Source organism: Branchiostoma floridae, chromosome 17, assembly GCF_000003815.2.
Source record: "Branchiostoma floridae strain S238N-H82 chromosome 17, Bfl_VNyyK, whole genome shotgun sequence".
NCBI lineage: Eukaryota > Metazoa > Chordata > Leptocardii > Amphioxiformes > Branchiostomatidae > Branchiostoma > Branchiostoma floridae.
In genome coordinates, this window is record NC_049995.1 from 13239324 (window position 1) to 13261237 (window position 21914).

Consider the following 21914-nt stretch of genomic DNA (forward strand, 5'->3'; position numbering starts at 1 on the left):
AAATGATCAGAAAGGCTAATAAAAAACAGAACGAATTAACCTATCGTTACATATCAGATTATAGCAGACAAAATTTCAGTACTGCCTCTTAGCGACAACTTGACATACTGCGGTACACCACGCACCACAGAAATTGAAAAGAATGCCTCCCATGCATAACATGTCACGGTGCACTGAGCGGAGTGTTTGCATGGCCTTGAGAACTTACTCCCCTCTCAATATCCCCCTCAAGGTTTACACTGATGGTCCCCTATAGTAAACAGAAGGGTCGATTGGGGTCAAGGCCTAACGTGGTCTTTGCAGAAGAGCCCCCTACATTATGGACTGTAGCTGCACCTACTATATGGTGGGATACACCTGCTAACGTGGCCTGAACTGTGGATATTACCAATTAGTGAAACATTGAACTATATTTGACCAGTATACGGATTAATCAATGATGCATGGCTATTAAAACTATCTTATTTTGTTATCTGTGCACTAAGTGAAGAAAGAGATCCATAAAACGTTGCATGCACTAAACATTCGTTCTACAGCTTTTTCCGTGTGTAATTGGTCATGAAACAGATAGGATTGGATTTGTACCTTGACGTTACACTTGATTGACACTTGGCATTACACCATAGTTCCCTTTAGACTGGAAAGAAATCTGTGACCATTACTTAAATTGCATAGCGATTTTAGAACCGTAAGTAACTTTTCCGTCACATCCTAGTCTTTTGTTGCGTGTATAACATCTGTGTCACCATTTGTATCCCCCATCCCTGCAGGGTATATATACCCGTCATAGCTTTGCACCTGACTTGACCTGCACCAAACACAAGCTGTGTGTAGGGACAACATGATACTCTGACAGATATCTTGCTTGTCTCAAATATACTTTACATAATGCGAAATTTGCTACATAATCTAATAGATATCTTCAGTGTGTATGTATTTTTTCAGTGTGTTATTTTGGGATCAAAAATTAATATTTTGCAACATTTAAGCACATTACTTAATATGAACCTAAACACTTTCCTAACAGAATCGAGTTTGGAATGACGAACGGTCGTCTTCTGTTCCAAAGTCAATAGTCTGATGAGATCTCATCTCTTCTCAGAAGAATCAAGTACTACTTGAAAACTTACGTTTTGCCCAGTTGAAGACCTGTAAGATACATTAGATCTTGTGAGAGCACGTAAAAAAGAAGTTTGTTTAGAAAACTAAGTAAGTTCCTGAGTCAAATGCAAAAACATCTACTCAAACTTTTTTTAACGAAAGTAAAGAAAATGTGGATTTTTTATGTTGATTTTATCATACATATACTTAAACACATTACTGTTTTTCAGTGTCAATTTTATCATTGTTCCATACACTGAGGACCGTTTGCCAGTGTCAACGTTATCATAGTATTTTCGTCAAATGTTCATTCAATAAGATATTACACGGTTTATTACACCGTACACATGGATGTTTCATGGGCTTCAAATATTCAAGGATTGACTCAAACGGGACTATAATGTAATCCAAAATATGTGCTTTACACATGTATACAACAGACTGTTATTGCCCCCAACATTATACCCGTGACCTGCCCGACCTAAACGTCACCCTTTGAGGAAATGTCACGTAGCTCATTGAAGTGCTACGTGGCGTGTGCGTCAAAGATATGCAATCACTAACAAAATACGAGAAAGCTTTGCTTGGAAGATTACGAATAGATAAATTTTCTATGCTCCGGTAGAAATAGGATGCTACCCTGCCCATTGCACATCTGTCTTATCAATGTTCAGCTTTAATGTATAAGACAGGTGAAAACGTGTTTACAGATATGAAACTTGAATATAGTCGTAAGTGCTGTATTGGTACTATCTATGGTTTAAATCAAACTGTTTTTGAAGAATATGATGAACGATAGTACATCAATATGCCATAATGCTTTTGCAGTTATACAAATATATTCAAAAGTCAATCAATATGGCACCGATTTTGCTAGTACATCCAATTTTAGTTTTACATTAAAGAATTTGACATGATATTGGAGAAATTGTGACTTCAAATAGCCTATAAGCTATTAATTTATACTTGATTAGTAATGCATATTGCAATAATCTTATCAACTCTGACACTGCTAATCCTCTTGAATATTTGGATTGCAAACATAAGGGTATACGTGTGTTGTCGACGTGCAGTTTTTAGGAATATTATGTGAAGACATGTTTGTTTGCATATATATATATCAAGATTACATATAGTCTTAAAGACGGCTTCAGTTACATCTGAATTCGAAATTCTTTTGATAAGTTACGCCCATTCAACATCTTCATACTGTCTGTTGATACGTATCATTAATGATATTTATCATCATCCTGCATTTAACATCATCACGTACATCAGCAAAGTGCTATGTAAAAATGTTGACAGCTCTCAAAAGGCTATGTTTGTTGCTATAGCTAATGATATTTCTCAACAAATTAGACAATTGAACGTCGGATTTACTGTGATAGTTATCAATGAAATGCTGTTGTGTCTGACATGTAATGAATTATTATATATATATATAATATTGTAGCAAATGTGTTTCTACTATTGTATTAAACATAATTGGCGTCTCATTATTGTGTGAAACATATATAACGTTATAGGAATGAAAACAGACAACTTCAAAACATTCTGAATCATCAAAACGCTCAGGTACTTGAAACTCTTTCACACGGTGTAAAGTGAAACTGTGCTCTAAATATTTCAACCACTAAGATATCTTTGGTATAGGGAAAACATCATGACAGCACAATGCATTGAATAACTTGTTGTCGCCCTCTTATAAGATGACCATGGATACAAACTTTCTCAACTTTCTCAACATAAACACATGTTTGTATACTTTTAGAGCTCTCCTACCCACAACGAACAAAAAACCGAACAGGCAAACGAACAACTGAACACAAAAATCAAGCAACTAAACAAAGAACTAGACAAATGTTGGAAAAACCAAAAGCTCCACGACAGAAGTGATGAACTCATCCCAGGTGCCTAGTTAGTACTTCTCGTCCGAGGCGGTTTGCAGACTTGTGTAGGTGTTCTCATCCAGACTAGCCAGGTTGATATAGTCCTGGGCAAGGGGAAAAGGGGAAACCTAAGAAAGATATCTGAGTGAAATCAAACATGAAATATTCTAGGAAAGTTAGATTATTATGGCAGTGCACTCAATACATGATTTTGTATTATGACAAAAAATTGATTTTAATATATGACAATTTTCAAAATGATTACCATTGGCTAAATTTCAATCTGTGTGGACTATCAGGTTACATACTGTCAATAGAGATTACTATTTCTAAAATTCTGTAGTAAACCACTTTCTACAAAACTATTTCATTCACAGCCTTTGATATGGCCAATCTTTTACTGTCAAGGCAGTGGACACGAATGAGCGATTACACTCACATGTTCAGTCTCCATGAGTGAGTCCAGGGTCCGCTGGATCTTCCGGAACTCTGGTCTCCGGGAGGGATCAGCATCCCAGCAGTTCATCATCAGGGTGTAGCTAGAACAGTGTGATTCGTGTAACAAGTTTAAATCTTATGTTCATACACAGCATTTGACTAAGGAAAGCAGTACTAGTTTTGTCGCTATTTTGCCATGCACCTCATTCTACATTAAGTATGAGATAAGTCCGCAAAGAATGAAGTGGTAATATTGTGTGTGTGGCTATATTTTCTCGCTAAAGAATATTATGAGAAAGAAGAAACCAATCTCACTTTAACAAGTATTTCGACTTACAGTTTCTCATCACAGTGCTTTGGCTTGTCCATCCTGTATCCCTGCTGAACTCCGTCCATCACGCCTCGTTTGGACATACCGGGGTACGGGGTGGCACCTAGGGGGAAACAAACATCATGAGTTGTATGTCCCTCCTGAATCGCACTTTTGCAAAGTGTAATGGCCAAAGTCTTTCAACAGAGACCAGGTTATTCTTTTTTAATTAATGTAAATATTAAGTAGGTAACCTACTTTGTTATTATGGTTGGCTTTGTATGAACAATAACTTTCAATGGAATCATATGAACCCACCCAGTGTGACGATCTCCCAGAGCAGCACTCCAAAGGCCCAGACGTCCGTCTTGGTGGTGTACTTCCGGTGGAACAGCGACTCGGGGGCCATCCAGCGGATAGGCAGGCGGGTCTGGTGTAATATATACAATGGATAAATGCCAATATCGGCGAAGCTATACTTAACACTGGGTTTTCAAACAATAAACAGAAACAAAAACTATCAAACCAAATCCTCATTAAAAATAAAGTACAGGTTTCCCGATCAATTGACTAAATTTGATTTTACACCTGCTCCTTGTAGACATAAATCATATCAACTGATGTCCACAGCATACTGTTGGATAGCTCTAAGACAAATGTTAAATTCTTGAAAAGTGAAGTCTGCAATAAAAACCTTAGTGGTCCTTTCGTACTCATCCCCCTCCCGTGAGAAGCCGAAGTCTGACACCTTACAGGTCCGGTCTGCAGACACAAGAACGTTCCGGGTCGCTAGGTCACGGTGGAGGATCTGTATAATAGTATGTATTAAAATGATAACAACTATTATACCGGGGATTGAAAAGTTAATTTTGTCTTACACGTCTTTCGCTTACATTAAAAACATCAAAAAGAACTGAACAACAGTGAGTCATCATCGGGTATCTGGCCTATTTGCGACCAGAACGCGACATCTGTGTCAAAGGAGCTAAGAAGTCGGTACCTTCCGCTGCCCTTATTCATATAGGGTTGGTTATATGTTATGTAGTCAGTGTGATCAAAGTAAGTATTTGTTGCAATCCACGTTTACCACTCACCTTCTTCGCTGACAGAAAGCTCATCCCCTTGGCCACGTCCCAGGCGAACTTGGTGAGGTCACGTGAGGAGAGGGACTTGCTGCCGCCGTGTAAGTTCCCGTATGTTTGCTGGGTGCGGCTGGTGCGGAGGTTGGACTGGAGACTCCCTCCGGAAACGTACTCAAGCAGCAGGTAGAACGGATCTGAGGATACAAGCAAACTGATTTAAATAATGTGTCAAGTACTTATTATGTAAAAGCAACGGTTTGTTTTAGGAAGGGTGGATCAAAAATTTCGTTTTTTTTCATTATTCCAGTATCAGGTTACTTTACTGAAGGAGAATTTTTGGAACTAACCTGCATCTGTGCAGCAGCCCAGAAACAACACAACATTTGGATGCTCTCCAAGGAGCTTCAATACTGAGAGTTCCTTGAAGAAAGCAGGACTTGTCACAGCTGAAAATTAACAATCAACGCTGTAAGTAGGCGTCTCAGTTTTCTGCAAATGTAATCTTACTGTAGCCTGTGTTTACACAATCTCTCGCTGGCTGGGGTTAATGACCAATTGTAGGGCCGGCCGCTAGGGGCGCTATTTTAGTCAGACTAGATCTTACTGCATCAGTTAGACAACGTGTCTATTCTCGCTACATCGCTTTGTATAAACAGAATGCACATCCCACACACTAGATATCAATAAGAAAGTAATAAAACGTAGGGGTATGTTTGTAAGTGAAATGTGCCGTAAATTAAAGCGACGATGACCGCATTTGTCGTAGGTGAATAATCGTGTGCACCATCAATGAAACCACGTGTCCGCAATTTGAAAAAAAAAAAAGTTCACCTTTCATTGACTTGACGGCGACCACTGTTACGCCTTCATGCCCGGACAAGTTCCAGGCTTCAGCTCTATGGACGCTTCCAAACTCTCCGTGTCCGAGTTCCTCTTTGATGGCTAGCTGGCTTCGAGGGAATTCCGATGTCTTCAAATCTTCGTAAGCAGATTCATCTGGAATCTGCATTTCATTCAAATATATCAAATATAGTACATCCGGTTAGATCTGATATACTCAATCCAATACTGTTAACCTATATCGTGTCTTTTCAGCGAATGGAATTCACACTCACATACAAACACGGGAACCCACACAAATATATGCTTGTGTGACTGCGTGTTGTGTGTGTGTGTTTGTGTGAGTGTGCGCACGTAAGTGCATAAAGTTATCAAAGGAAAATTGATCAGGAGAAATGAAGTGGTTACCTTATTTTCACCACGTGGCATTAAACCCTGATACGTGTGGTCAGACTGTAAAGGAAAACAAAACGTTATGCTGGAATGTATAGGTATAACTTGCAGAAAGGTTGAATTTGCCAATTACAGATGTATAAAAGTTACTGTTTACAGTAATAGATGTGAAAAGTGTCAAATATCCTTTACACAAATAATTGCAACTTGAGTTGTTTATGCACTAGGTTATAACAGTTGCAAAATGACATCTGTTAAGATCTTGTAATAAACGGAATATAAGAACAAAAAGCAGATTACAAAGCATGTTTATATGGAAATGCTGTAAATTTACCTTTCGCCTATGGGAAATCCTCAAACTTTGATACGCATCGCCAGAATCAGTCGTCTAGGAAAACAGAGCAGTACGTTTACGGTTGATTCTCATTGATTGCATATTTACTCTATTTGTTTAGCTGCTGTGCATGCAAATCCGATGGGATAGTCATGCTGATAAAATAAAGAAAACGTCAAAACAATGAAGATTTACACAAGGATGATTCAAACTGATCTATAAATCTCTAACTCGTACTATAACTTAGATACATGCATGGGTAATCACTTACAACATCTTCCAATTCCAGGCTTTTGGGAGTGTTGGTAGCAGCTTTATCTGAAACACAGGGTTAGATTATCATTATCATTATCAGAATGTGATCACAAAATGAAAGTGGTACACAATTTTCATATAGAGTGCAAGGTTTCCACCAGACAAGGTCAGCACAGGGTTTCAGTAGATCTATAGCTATAGAAGCGTTGAATGATGTTACGGAGAGCTTTCATGCTTGCTTTTGTTATCCTTATCTCATTAAACAGCTATATACTCACCGCGGCTTGTTCGTCTTCTCACGAGAAATATGACGGCGACAATTACAGCTATCAGCACAACACTGACCACCACAGCTATGATGATGACAGTGGTTGAATCTCTCATGCCGACTAAGAAAAAAAGGCATTTGATAACAATCATTAAGCAACCCAAATGACAATTTGACCTGCCCTCACGGAGTAATTAAGGAGTAAATTGAAGTTCACTTCATGACTTCTTTTACGATAATTTTCATTTGTTTTTAGAGTGGGAAACAAATTACAACTAAAGGCTCGCCACTGACAGAAGTTAGAGAATTATATACAAGACCGATACATACGGGATATATACACATACTATTTCTAGGTCTTTTCAATCATGATAAGAAGTAACAAATCTCGCCTGTACTTTGGGTGTCACTGATCCTACTGCTCAAAAGATCCACAGTGAACTCCCCCAGCTGTCCATCTGCCAGTTCCTGAGTGTACGAAGTCTGGGCTGCAGCCGACTCAGACTGGGCCACAATGGCCTGAAAATCTGCAAGGACGCTGCCGGATCTGACAAAAGAAATGGGATATTACGACTTTGACCAAACATTTAACGAGATTCTTGTGACCCTCGATATATATTACTCTAATGGCTGCAAGAAATGAAACAATTACAATGGGTATGACACCCAAATTAATCCAAAAGTACCCAGAGCTACAATCAATCTATCAATAGGCGATATTCTAAAGAAGGTTGAAGCATCCACCTGCATCCGGTGACTTCTGCCCCTTCATAGCCTTTGTAGCTGTCAAATATAGAGTCCAGCTAGAGAGAAAAAGAGAAATAAGAGACATTAACAAATATGTACATGCGACTTTTTAGCACAACATTCATTGAGTCAGCTTAAAGATGTCCTTATATGCATGGTTTCGACATGTGTTTCAATAAGTTTTATGGGAATACTCAGACAAACCTGAGTCACTACACGGTTAGAAAGCTCTCCGTCACAAATCCCCTCGGTGTAATCAACACTGGCGATGGCTAAGGTTCCATACAGGATCTGGTTTTCTAAGGGAAAAATGAATGATAGTATAACCAAGAAAGTCCAACCCTATGAAAGCTCAGAGCAAAAGTGCCAAAAGAAAACGGATGCCCAAAGCAAATGTTAAATGCTACAAAAATGCTTTTAGTTGAGTTCACAAGCGTCTTGAAGCCTATCGATACAAACAAGTCAAACAAGGATAAGCAATGATTCCGGTGCGATAAAGATTTTCGACATCACAAAAGACATGACTTATTTGTTACACACCTTCCACGAGAACCTGGATGACATTTGACCCCACAGCTCCCTGGCTGTTCTGTGCCCGGATGCGGATTTCGTACTGTCCCTTCTCAGACAACTCCAGAGTCTGGGTAAACTCAGGTCTGTTCTGTGAAACCGCCTCCACTACTGATGGCCCGCTGACCCAGTCTGTAGTGGCTTCCAGCCTGTACTGTACAGTGTGGGTCGTCTCCAGTCCACCGTTAAACCCCGCTGTCCATGTCAAGGTGACCACGCCTGCCGCTGTCTTTTTGGTGTAATCCAGATTATTGGGCGCCTCTGGTTGGGCTGAGTTTGTATCAACAGGTAAGCAGGTAACAATTAAAAGCTACATCGCTTAGATACTGCTTGTCAAGCTGGATTCTATGCAATTATAATGTAAATATCAAGCAATCAATTACAAATCAAGAAAGAATTTATACTGCACTTCGTGTGAACATAATCCACTTACATTCCTCCGCCAATTGAATAACAGTAGATCGTTGTCCATGTCCATTCCTGGCTTTACATGTGTAGTCCCCATAGTTTTCCCTCTCTACACTTGCTATGTACAGTGTGCTGACTCCATCCTGGCTGGTGGCATTACCAGTGATGTCATATCCACCCTTCATCCACGTGTAGACTATCTGTGGCGGGTAGGCGAAGGCAGAACACTCCAGTGTGACAGGCTGGGATGTTTGAATGACGTAAACTTCTCTTGTGTGGTTGAAGATTGGAACAACTGAAGGAATAATGTGAAAAAGAAAAATGACTGAATTAAGAAGCTTAGCTGAAACTTATAACGGAATTGTACATGGAAGTAACGTAAATCAAGTTACTTGCGATTGTATACTCCTACCATTACACGAGAAAGACTTTATCTAGCGCAACCTAGTTTATGTCGTCACAGGAAACCAGGCTAAGTAGAGAAGATGGCCCAATACTGGCTGAATATTATGCAAATGATGACATAATTTGGATGAATAATAATGGTCGTCAATAACACGGTAAATGTATTTCGGCGAAGGTAGTAGAACTGTAGTTATTGTTGAAAAACTATTTTTCAGCAAAAATGAATAGATAGATAACATTATTATGTATAAAGGTATTTTTCATGCTTAAATGCTCTGTGCATGGACTAGATTTATTGACCTATCTAACCAGCATAGTGCCTTTTTAGTGGGTGACAAATGAAATTATTTGAAACTTAGTTGAAGATATATATACTTACAGTTGACATTAAGGGCCTGGTCTTTGTCCACGGGTGATCCCACCACACCATTGTCAACTGTACATCTGTAGACTCCTGCATTTTCATGGCTCACAGAACTGCTGGTGTAGGTGAGAGAGTTTCCTGTAGTCTGCTGTATCAGAGTTTCTCCTGTCTCCACAAACACCCACGTCATGGAGGTGACGCCAGGGTTACTGTCTGCTGTACAGGTCAGGCTGACGGACTGGGTCTCGTTCACGGGGTTAGGGGTAGCGGTTACGGTCAGCTCTGGAGGGTCTAGGGGAATACATTCATTTTGAGGCTTCATTGCATAAGGATAAAAGGGCACAAAACTGAATGAAAATCAATAATAAGTATGGGTGAACGATTAGCTGTGGAATGGGATTAAATACCACTTGTTAATTGTTCACCTTTCATGACAACACTTGACTGTATACTTGTTTGTCGCTTAAGGTATCAAGTCTTCTACTAAGTATTGATCGTCGCCAAAACAGTAACGGAAAACAAGCATACTCACAGTGCACCACCAGACTGAGAGAGTCCGATCCATCCCCGACCAGGTTCGTAGCAGTGCAGGTGTAGTCTCCTGCGTCAGTCTTCAGCACACCTGAGATGGTCAGACTGGGCGTGGTCAGGGTCCCACCTGTTGTCCTACCTGCCGTCACAGCTGGGCCGGTCCAGGTGAGCGCAGAGGCTGCTGGGACACCAGGTGAGTCCACAGTACAAGTGAGACTGTGACTGGCCGTACCCAGCAGGACTGTGGAGGTCGGCTGGGGAGACACTGTCACTGATGGGGCGGCTGGGGTAGACAACAATACTGTAAATGTATTTAAGTTCGCGGGGATTTAATTTCGCGGTAGCGGGAAAAGGGACTTTTCGCGGTAACACCATAGACTGCAATCTAATACTATAATAGAAAAATGTTCGCGGTGGTTTTAAGTTCGCGGTGAAGTGGTTACCGCGAAAACCGCGAACATTAATCCACCGCGAACATTTCTGCATTTACAGTATACTTTTTTTCACCATAACATAATTATGTACAACATGTTCTAACTACGTTGTATGTATATTTTACATAAAGTATATATCTTGCAGCAGTAAAATTGAAAGACAGTAACATGTATGAGAAAGTGATATCAAATATTACACACTTCCTGATAAAATGTAATGACAGAAGTGCAACAAACATCATTTCTTTCTACAACCGAGTAGTAGCCATCAAACTAAAAAAAAAAACTTACTGAGGGTAACGGAGCAGGTCCCTCCCGGATTCAGTGCCACACTTGTAGCTGTACAGGTGTAAGTTGTTCCATCAGCTGTTACAGGTGCGTTCACCTGGTTCACAGACATTTGTGAGGTCCCAGCCTGCTGACCACTCCCGTATGTCCAGACCAGGTCCACAGCTGGGTTTCCCCCCTGTAGCTCACATCTCAGGACAATGTTGTTTCCTGATTCAGTCACTGTGCAGGTGGGGGTTTCGTCTGGGGGGTCTGAGAGTAGGTATAGGGAGGTAAAGTTGATCTAATTTGATTTTCATAACCTGTACTTGTGTATCGCTTGACCTTCCTTTTCAAACTGAAGTACGAGAATTATTTTCCTATTATAAAACTCAGTATTACATGGTTGCACAGATTATCTTGAAATATACATAATGACTATCAAAATCTTAGATGAACTACTAAAATGTCTCTATAGGCAGCAGATTCAGCTACAAATATCCCTACTTACATTGTACCTCCACCACCACTTGTGCTGAAGATGACCTTGACCCTGTTCCACACGTGTTTGTTGCTGTACAAGTGTACGTCCCTGCATCACTCCGACTGACAGGGGTTTTCCTCAGTGTTGCTCCTGTTGGTTCATCATTTCCACCTCTACCCCACTGTAAGGTGGGCGAGGCTGGGTCAGAGGTCACACTACACACAACACTCAGGTCATCGCCCTCTACTACAGTCACTGGGCTACTGGGGGTCAGATGGGGGGTGTCAAGATCTGAAGGCAAGACAAAAAGCGTTGGGAACAAAATTAAAAGCATTATTTTGCAATTAGTCTGGATTTGTGACTTAGTAATGGTTTTTACTTAATTGTTTCCAATATGTGGCTGATACGTTGAATGTAGGATGCAGTGTAAGCTCTCCAAACTTCTATGCTTGCAGTTCTTTGCATATTTAAATAGTGCTTTACGAAAGTTTACAAGTCTATCAACAGCCATGCTTCTATTCACAAAAGTAAATGAAAGCATGCATAAAAATCTTCTTGTGTTGTATTTTCGAGTCTGTGTTGTACTTACAATGTACCACCACTGACTGTTCACTGCTTGTCTGTGAATAGTCTGGACCCAGCACATTGGAGACAGTACAGGTGTACGTTCCTGCATGAACTCTGTCAACATTACGCAGAGTCAGGCTGGCGGAACCATCTGATGCCAGTTGTGTGTCTTCGCGGTGGAAGGTGTAGGTGAAGGGTGTAGTTCCTGACGTCACAGTACAGGTCAGCTGGACATCCTGGTTTTGTGTCTCACACACTTGGGTTGGGCTCAGAGACAGGGTTGGGGTACCGGGGGGATCTGTAAGATTGCGCAGAATAACAAGAGTCATACTTCCTTGAAATGGATTTAATGAGAAATATATTTACATAATCTATGTTGTGATGGTGATGTTCTCTTTAAATAAACTTACACATGTCATGAGTATGAACTTTCATTTATTTGATAATTTGTAAATAAGAATCTTCACGGTGGCCCCTTCAGTTAAATCACCTAGTGCCTGATTTCCAAGGGGGCCCTTACAAAAACATAACTAATCAAAGTACGAGTAAAAACGTTAATTGTTAACTTAAGTGGTTTTGCCATTTAGTATCAAATATTAAGATCAGTTCCTGATTAGCATGTTTGGTATCTATTTATGTTTTAACAACCATGTATTACATAAGATACATTTATTGAAGCCCAGTGATGGAAAACAATATAGTAAACAAATTTCCTAATTGCTTATGAAAAAGTTCAGCTTTGCATAATATGTATCTAACTGAGTGCATCTTTGCCAAATCTAGTAGCAAACCCGAATGATGAAAATTGGACGTCCTTCATTTATTCTCTTTGGAACTTTTTACAAAATACCACTGCAGTTCAAAAGGTAAATGAACGGAACCAAACCTTCCCCGTGTAATTGCATGGGAAAACATTTATGATAAATTCTTGTCGGGGAAAACTTAACGGCAAACATAATATATTATGACTTTGGGGAAAAACCTATCAGCGACGAAATTAAATGTCATGGTCTGTTCTGTGTAAATAGCCGGGCGTGAGGTAGAAATAAAGTGCACTGACGACTGCTCACCGAGCAAACAGACTGGTCAGAAAATAACACCCACTGACGGATTTAGAATGAATATATCTGTCTAATCTTAATCGCACGTAGCGATAAAAAGTAAACTTGTCAACGTTTTGTCCCGACAAAACTTATCAAGAGAAGATTGACCCAACGTTTCCTGAGCAGAAACCTGTACTGTAAGCAGTAAACTTCAAGGCATATTCCATGTGAAGAGCCTGGCCGACTTCTCAACGAACATACGGACTCATTGGAGAATAGCTGATAAAGGTACATATCCCCGTGACAACTAAAGGTCCCAATCATCTACTCAGACTTTTCTGAGCATTGATAGTCCATCAGAAAATCATTCTTCTAGATCTGACCCACTTTCATGTACAAATACTATAGGAATTTGAAATATTAATAAATATTAATGACAAAGCTTAAGGATCAATGTTAATACCTAACAGGGAGCTTGGATGGCGCGGGGTACAAAGTACAATGTGCGAAGCTGGAAATGACGTCACTCAGGTTATTGCCATATGACGTATATCCTTTTTTCGACCCAAGTACGAAGTCAATCCGTACGTAATTCTATGCGCACACAAAACATCCATAAACGCCCAAAAAGGCGGAGAATTATTCGCCGTATACAAGTCATGGCTTAGTGGAACATTACATGTTCTATCTTGATGATTTTGACAATACTTCCTGGTCACTCATGATCATTTAAACATTAGCTTACAAGTATGAAGGGCAAACATTGACCTTTACGCATAATGTGATAGATTTTGTGTTACCTGTCAATTTCTAAGACCTCTCAGCCTGCTTAATTTTGTAAAGTATATAATGCATTGACTTAGTCACCCATCCGTAATTAATGTGTTGGAAAAAGAAAGTTATTACACTCTGTGCTACAAAAATTCAACGCAGATCAATGCTTAATAGGTAATTTTTGGAAACCATATTCAGGCAAAGATTAGAAAAATTAACTGAATAAATAACGAATAGCTGTCCCGAACAAAAATCTGCAAATGCATTCATTAATTTCAAACATAGTCCTAGCCTTACCCAATTCTATCTAGATATCTAGTTCCATCCTCATTTTATGATTATGCTTACCTAAAACAGAGATATCTGCATCACTGCTGGTAGCCCCATCCCCAAAGACGTTCACAAAGCAACTGTAAGTCCCAGTGTCAGCCATTGTCATGTTTGTCAGCTTCAGACTTGCATCTTGGTTACTGAAATCTCCTGCAAATGTAGCCCGTGTTTCATACCCGACACCAGGGTAGACTTGTGTATTATCGGATCCATCGACCTGCATCTGGTAAACGGTCTGAACGTTCCCTCCTATTGGAGTGAATGACCAACCCGCCATAACAAATCCATCCGGCAGGCTTGTTTCATAAGTACAGCTGAAGGTGTAATCACTGCCTGAGGCTACTGAGTCACTCGAGGGGCTGGTTGTAACTGTGACACGTTGGGCATCTGGGGTGCAGTAAAGCCATTAGCTATTGCTTGAAAATTATCCTTGTAATCACGTCTATATATTTCAAAAATTTGCTGCTACTAACACCTATCTTTACAACCAAACGAGGATTTACATGTTAGAGGATACAGTATAGTGATAGGCAAAATAGATTACTTTGTATGGATATGAGCGAGGTAGTGTACGTTTTAACGTAGGTAACGACGACCCGATAGTAACAGTCATTTTCTAGGTGTCTTACAGATTACAGAAAACAAGCAAAAAGTAGAGTTCGAGGAACACATCCCTTTGCCAAATAATTATGCCTTTACTTAAGACTTTAATGTCTTATTACTAAATAGTGCCTACCCCAATAGCAAATGACTGCGTGAAATTGTGTTCCCCACAAACCCACGAACGCTACCAAAAACATAAACTTCTTGGCAAAGGTGACACTTGTGATACCTTCCAGTGCAACTTTCATAGTGCTATGATAAAATCATGTACAGTCAAACCTGTCTATAGTGGCCACTCAAGGGACCGGACAAACGTGGCCACCATAGACAGGTGGCCTCTGTATAGAGGTGGTAACTTGTAGATAAAATACCCAAGGGACCGACAAAAAGTGGCCACTATGGGCAGGTGGCCCCTCTGTAGGGGTGGCCCCTACTACAGGTTTGACTGTAGTCTCTACCAGATTCCGGCCTAGCCGAATAGTAAATGATGATAGGGAGCTTGGCCACCGCGTACTCAAAACCACCGCGAACATTTTTCCATGACAATAAGAGACTACAGTGCATGGAACTTAAAACCACCGTGAAAGTCCTTTTTCCCACGAAATTAAATCCCCGCGAACTTAAATGCATTTACATTAGTGCATTCTAATGTATCCTAAGTGGCAAAAAAATTAGTCACAGTAGAAGACTGTTACCACAGATGACCTGGTAGCATCCCTGGTATGGTCAATCAGAATTTCATGCTTTTTAGCGGATTTTTTCCCCAGTATAAGGGCGTCCAGGTCACAAGGCTCGTGGAGCTAAATATATAAGAAGCAGCTGTGCCCTTAGATATAGGTCAAAATGAGATATATAGAAAACACACTGTTTCTGTTGATTGGCCACTGATTACAATTAAATGCATCTTTCCATGTAGATCATCATCTAAAGTACCTTTCAGCCAAAAACGTTCATTATTTATTATACAAATTAGCTGTCAATTTGCATAATTACTTTCAAATAATGTTAGTCTACACTAAGGCTATCTACCACTCAAACATCACGACCACAGCATGTTCAGAACATAAGATGTCAAAAATTGAAGTTTTGCTGCAGTATCTTAGGCAGCCACTAGGGGACCCGTTATCGAATTCAACCTTTGTTTTTCTGACCGCTACATGCCTACCAAATTTTATCATGATCCATTCAAGGCTTCTCGAGTTATGGTGTACACAAGAAAGCGGACGCACACATTCGGCCCGCTTCCGCCCTGACGGAAAAAGGCTACTCCAACCATTTTCGAACACGACCTTCCTTTCTGCAACCGCTACTGAAATACCAAATATCATTAAAACCCATACACAGTTTCTATGCTGTTGACCTACATACAGGGACACAACATGAGGCCTTAATAGAGAATATAACCTTCTTGGCGACCTCAACATCACAACAACCGAAAACTAATGACCAAATTCCGAAAACAAACAACAAATTAGAAATAAAAACTGAACCTAAAAAAGACTAACTTAATACTGAAAACATCTCGAAAACAACGGAAAAATACCATAAACAGGAAATACCATAAACAGGCGAAAACAACCAAAAGCGACCGAAAACGGAGTGATAACAAAACAATGATCCCCTGGTTTGGCCCAACAACATTGCAAGTTTTAGTGTATGATATGTTACTGAAGACATTCACATACGCCATATGTCATTTCACCTTTTGCTTGGAGACTACATCTTTCTACCAGTAGCAAGGGTGGTCAATAACAAGACCTTGTGATCACAGGATCTACTTCCTAAGTATGTCCTTGTTTAATCTTATGTAGTGTTTTTGTGGCGCTGCCACTATGTCTATATCTCTGTCCATTGTATTTTCAATATAAAATCCACTTACCTAAAACTGAGATATCTGTTGTTTTCTGATCATCCCCATCACCAAATACAGACACATAGCAGTTGTAAGTCCCACTGTCATTCTCAGTCAAACCTGTCAGCTGCAGGCTGACATCCTGGTTACTGATGCCTCCCATAAACGTGGTTCTTGTTTCATAGCCAGGGCCAAAGATTTCTCTGTTGTTAAAACCATATAACTGGTACATAGTTTTATAAGCAGAACCATCTCCTGGGATAAATGTCCAGGTCACATCCGGAGGTTCATCAGGCAGACTTGTCACATAAGTACAGTTCAAGGTACAAGAACTTCTGGTGGCTGCTGTGGCACTGGATGGACTGACTGTCACTGTTACCCCATGAACGCCTGGGATACCATCAAAATGTACAGCAATAAATCATTTTGGGGACTCTCATTTGTGAAATCTCATTTTATAATGTTCATATCAAGATGTACGCCAGACTACGTACGTTACTTGACAATTTTTCTTTCATGAAGAAACAAATTTCATAGGAATACTGTGACAAGGAATCAGTTGAAGTTGGCATTGTCACCATCGAGTTATGATTACAAAATGATAAAATATGATTATAGATTCTTAAGATATGGTCGCTTAAGTTTCAAGTAAAGACCGGGAAGAAAAATTCTATAATGCTGATCCTTCGATCCCGCGCTGTGCATCACATAAATGTGATCTTGGCTCAACTATAAATAAACATTGCAGACCATAGATGTCTCTGTGAGAAAAACACTCATGACATGTCACAGAAATTATTGACCTACGTTACCAAAGTCAAGACGTGTCAACATGTTGCTAACTTCCCCAATGGTTCACTAATATTAAACTCTACGAACGAAAACAAAGGCAACGCAAGATCATCAATAACAAGGGAATGGTAGTATACAAACAACAGCTCATTATGATAATATATATCAGATGGAACCCCTCTCCCCCGTTACGCCATACTATCAATCTGACAAAAAGTGCTTACACACATTGCAATCGCTTGCACCCGAGGAATAAGGAAAAAAGAACAGAGGAAAACAACATGATTCGTCGAAAGAGCACGTTTTTTTTTGCGGAATGAAAGCCTGTTCCTAGTAGGTTTCAGCTTACTTCCTGGTCGACTACTTGCAGCCTCTGATTACAAGAGAGTATTACGCAATTGCGCAAACATAGTCCGAATGATTCGGAAAAAACCATGCCCACCATGGGGTGCCTGTATACCGCCGTGCAAAGGTCAGACATGACGTTTGCATAATGTATGTGCATAGTCAACAACACTAACTCAAAAATGGATGATGTAGAAAATGACTAATCAACTGCTGGAATTATTGATCTCTAAGAACTTAGACAGCACCTGATTCCACATTTTATTCTTGTCGTCAAGTTTTGTCCCATTCATGTTACTTAGCAACTATCGTATATACCTGTACATAAAGTGGGATCGTGTAGCACAGTCGGTAGGATTTTCTTATTACAACCCAGAAGTTCTATGTTCGAATCCGTTACTGTGCCACCAATATTGTGCCCTTGGGAAAGGCACCTTACACGCGTTTTCTCACTTCACTCAGGTAAAAATTAGTACTGTAGCTTCATTTAGAGCCGTTCCTCGGATAGGACGTTAAATGGAGGTTCCGTGTCTGAGGAGAGCCACACTACGAGCACGTTAAAGATCCCACCGCACTTATCGAAAAGAGTAGGGGTCCTTTTCGGTGTGAGTGGTTCAAAAGCTACTGTCCTTTGGCCGCACCTGGGGTAATTGCTGTCTTATTAAGGTCTCCAGACCCTTGAGATTTAGCCCCGCCTTTTGTAATGCAGAATTCATATTCCAAGGTCTTATTGTTTTTCTTGCATGATTTTATCATAACTATCATCATTATATCATAAGGATAAAAAGGTAAGGAAGGGGGAAACGTGCAGGGACAAAGCTGTTGAGTGAGTCATGGGGTACTACTTATTTCTTACTTTTAGACTATGTGTACCTTTGGGAGTGACTTTGCAAATGTAACAACGATTTGATATTACAGAAGTCTCTTTCATCTTACTCTACTCCCTCAAAACATGTTAGGCAGATCATTGTGTCATGCAAAGATTATCTAAAATCGTAGATAGAATTATATACAACTGTAGACTTACTGGCAAGTTACAGCTCAGATTCCACGGATGATATTGACGAAAAGTCACTCAGACTTCCTACACATCTGTAGGTTCCCTCATCAGCTTGCTGCACATTGTCCAACAGCAGGAACCCTGTGGCATTGATTGATGTCCGTCCTGCATAGGCTGGAGCTGGTCCCAACAGGTCAGCAACAATTACATTAGGTGAACCAAGTTTTGACCATTCTGTGGTTCTTAGGGTCAGTCCTCCTGTCAGGGTCACTTCACAGGACAGGGCGGCTGTTTCTCCAATCGCGATGTATAATACAGAAGCTGTGATAGAATAAGCATAATGAAAAGTGATTTTCGACAAGTACTTTACAATTTTCTTTATGTAAAGTGTACTGTAAAGCAAATGTTAGGAAGAAAACTTTCATTTTCATTTTCACACATTAATTTTTCACACATTCATTTTCACACCAGGGTAAAGCTAGATGCACAGTTATTTTATTCCTCGTTTCGACAGGTATTCAACAAGCAACAGTGCGATACAATAATATCACTGCGAAAGTTGTGGACCACCGATTCTGTTTAGGTCAACGTGAACGCAATTTTATAATCACACGTATACACAGGAAAAACGTTGTCTATCCCTTATAATACCTGTTACTAAAATGTCAGTGTACTTTTAGCAACCCAAAAATTGCATGTGGTCTTACCATAAATTTTCAAAATATGATCTGTATTAAGAATTTACTCATGGTGACGGTATTCCTTATTACCTCCTGTATAGGTTTAGGTGGGTATATCATTGCAGTGACCAAACGAAGCTTAAGGTTAAGAACGCATCTATCAAAAAGATAACCAATGATTTGTTAAATTATTAGATGTGACATACCTTGAGCAAGTCCTTTAGACAACAGGAATCCGCAGACAAGCCACACCAGTAGCACGTGACCGTTTCGAGGTATCATGTCGGGGAGTCGACGTTGGAATCAGACATAGTTTGCATGTGATTACTCAGTCCGGGTAGAATATTTGTGGACGCCAATTACGTACAGTCCTAATAGTAACATTCGTCCACTCCAAACATGTTAATGATTAAAGGAAGTGGATGACCTTTGTACTCATTTCGTAGTTCATTTATTGCACATGGGACTAATTTGCCTTATACTTTCTTCGCACATGCTTGTAATTTACTGCACATAACTTGTTGTATACTAGTTTAACTTTAATGTATGGTTATAGGTGCTGTGTTCAAATGTACTACTTTGCTGCCTGCGCAACATCTTACTAGAGAGAGATTTTAGTTTGCAAAAAGTCATTACAAATAACGGTGATACTGATACGTTGCTTTTGATTTACTGCTTTAGACGCTCTTGAAAGAAATTTTCAAAAGACATAAAGTTCTAGCAGTTATAACATTGATGATAAATCTCGTCATTATGGAGATAAGGTGATGTAGATTTAACAGTCTCACAGATTTATGATTATGAGCCCGCGTTGTTCGCTGAGCATCGAAGGTGAAAGTAGCATTGACAAAAACATCTCGTAAAAACCAAGATGATGTGAAATTTTCTTTTAAAGGGTCAGTAATACGAAACAGAGGTACATATGGTTACATAATAGGTGATAATAACAGGCATGATACAATGGCATTTTCAGTACTGCCTCCTAGCGACAACTGGACAAAGTGCGGTACATTACGCACAACAGAAAAGGCATGCCTCCCATGCACAACGGTGTCACGCTGCACTGAGCGGAGTGTTTGCATGGCCTTGAAAACTTACTCCCCTCTCGGTACCCCCCTCAACCTTCACACTGATAGGCCCCTATAGTGAACAGAAGGGAGGCATGCCTTTTCTGATATCTACTTACGATCTGTAGTTATAAAGAATTAAATTTTTTTGATTAGATGAAAACAAACATTTTCTAATTAATACAGATCATTAGTAGATATCAGTTTGCGCAACACTACGTTTGTAGCTTTCATCATTATGCAACAAAAAACAAACTTTTTTTTACAGTGGTATGTACCAATGTGCTGTATTTTGTCATAGAAAAAAATAATATCAGAGCCAATAAAAATGATGACGTCATCAATTTGGCCCCCAAAAAATCAGATTTAGAATTCTTTAATGCCCATCTATCAACATTCGTTACGGCTCCATTCTTTCTTAATTCATTAATAAGAAAACAGTGGAAGGTCAAAATGCCAATTTAGCCAACCGAGATACCTTAACATCATCATGTACATCAGCAAAGTGCTATGTAAAGATGTTGACAGCTCTCAAAAGGCTATGTTTGTTGCTGTAGGTAATGATATTTCTCAAGAAATTAGACAATTGAACGTCGGATTTACTGTGATAGTTATCTATGAGATGCTGTTGTCTCTGACATGTACTGAATGACTAAATGTATATATAATATTGTAGCAAACGTGTTTGTACTATTGTATTAAACAGAATTGGCGTCTCATTATTGTGTGAAATATATATATAACGTTATAGAATTGAAATAGACAACTTCAAAACATTCTGAATCATCAAAACGCACAGGTACTTGAAACTCTTTCACACGGTGTAAAGTGAAACTGTGCTGTAAATATTTCAACCACTAAGATATCTTTGGTATAGGGAAAACATCATGACAGCACGATGCATTGAATAACTTGTTGTCGCCCTCTAATAAGCTGACCATGGATACAAACTTTCTCTGCGTTCAATCACCTCTTTGTCAATGAGGCACGATGGACAACATTAACACATGTTTGTATACTTTTAGAGCTCTCCTACCCACAACGAACAAAAAACCGAACAGGCAAACGAACAACTGAACACAAAAATCAAGCAACCAAACAAAGAACTAGACAAATGTTGGAAAAAACAAAAGCTCCACGGCAGAAGTGATGAACTCATCCCAGGTGCCTGGTTAGTACTTCTCGTCCGAGGCGGTTTGCAGACTTGAGTAGGTGTTCTCATCCAGACTAGCCAAGTTGATGTAGTCCTGGGCAAGGGGAAAAGGGGAAACCTAAGAAAGATATCTGAGTGAAATCAAACATGAAATATTCTAGGAAAGTTAGATTATTATGGTAGTGCACTCAATACATGATTTTGTATTATGACAAAAAATTGATTTTCATATATGACAATTTTCAAAATGATTGCCATTGGCTAAATTTCAATCTGTGTGGACTATCAAGTTACATACTGTCAATAGAGATCACTATTTCTAAAATTCTGCAGTAAACCACTTTCTACAAAACTATTTCATTCACAGCCTTTGATATGGCCAATCGATTACTGTCAAGGCAGTGGACACGAATGATCGATTACACTCACATCTTCAGTCTCCATCAGTGAATCCAGAGTCCGGTGGATCTTCTGGAACTCTGGTCTCCGGGCGGGGTCAGCATCCCAGCAGTTCATCATCAGGGTGTAGCTATATGTAGAACAGTGTGATTCGTGCAACAAGCCTGAATCTTATGTTTGTATGTAGCA

The 21914-nt window shown here is 39.7% G+C and overlaps 1 protein-coding gene and 1 long non-coding RNA gene across 2 annotated transcripts; both read right to left on the bottom strand.

The window, feature by feature from the left end:
• Window positions 1-3768: 3768 nt before the first annotated feature.
• Window positions 3769-4548, bottom strand: LOC118404765. The gene is made up of 3 exons (XR_004829804.1): window positions 4433-4548; window positions 4057-4168; window positions 3769-3862 (listed from the first exon to the last, which is right to left on the bottom strand). It is a non-coding gene; the product is annotated as an uncharacterized LOC118404765 (long non-coding RNA).
• A 2495-nt stretch (window positions 4549-7043) lies between these two features.
• Window positions 7044-16521, bottom strand: LOC118404298 (hemicentin-1-like). Its single transcript, XM_035803366.1, has 11 exons — window positions 16317-16521; window positions 11710-11985; window positions 11148-11411; window positions 10661-10909; window positions 9937-10218; window positions 9420-9695; window positions 8661-8930; window positions 8198-8497; window positions 7862-7956; window positions 7655-7713; window positions 7044-7457 (listed from the first exon to the last, which is right to left on the bottom strand). Exons 1-11 carry the CDS (start codon window positions 16519-16521, stop codon window positions 7277-7279), a joined length of 2457 nt encoding a protein of 818 aa, XP_035659259.1. The 3' UTR covers window positions 7044-7276.
• Between the last annotated feature and the right edge of the window lie 5393 nt (window positions 16522-21914).

Excerpts from the sequence above, each read along its gene's own strand:
- LOC118404298 (XM_035803366.1), bottom strand. The coding sequence starts at position 16,521 with ATGTACCAGTTATATGGTTTTAACAACAGAGAAATCTTTGGCCCTGGC. Across the intron at positions 9,696-9,936 it reads TCTCAGTCTGGTGGTGCACT|ACCCTCCAGAGCTGACCGTA; the intron begins GTGAGTATGCTT and ends GTATTCCCCTAG. Across the intron at positions 7,714-7,861 it reads CTAACCGTGTAGTGACTCAG|CTGGACTCTATATTTGACAG; the intron begins GTTTGTCTGAGT and ends TTTTCTCTCTAG.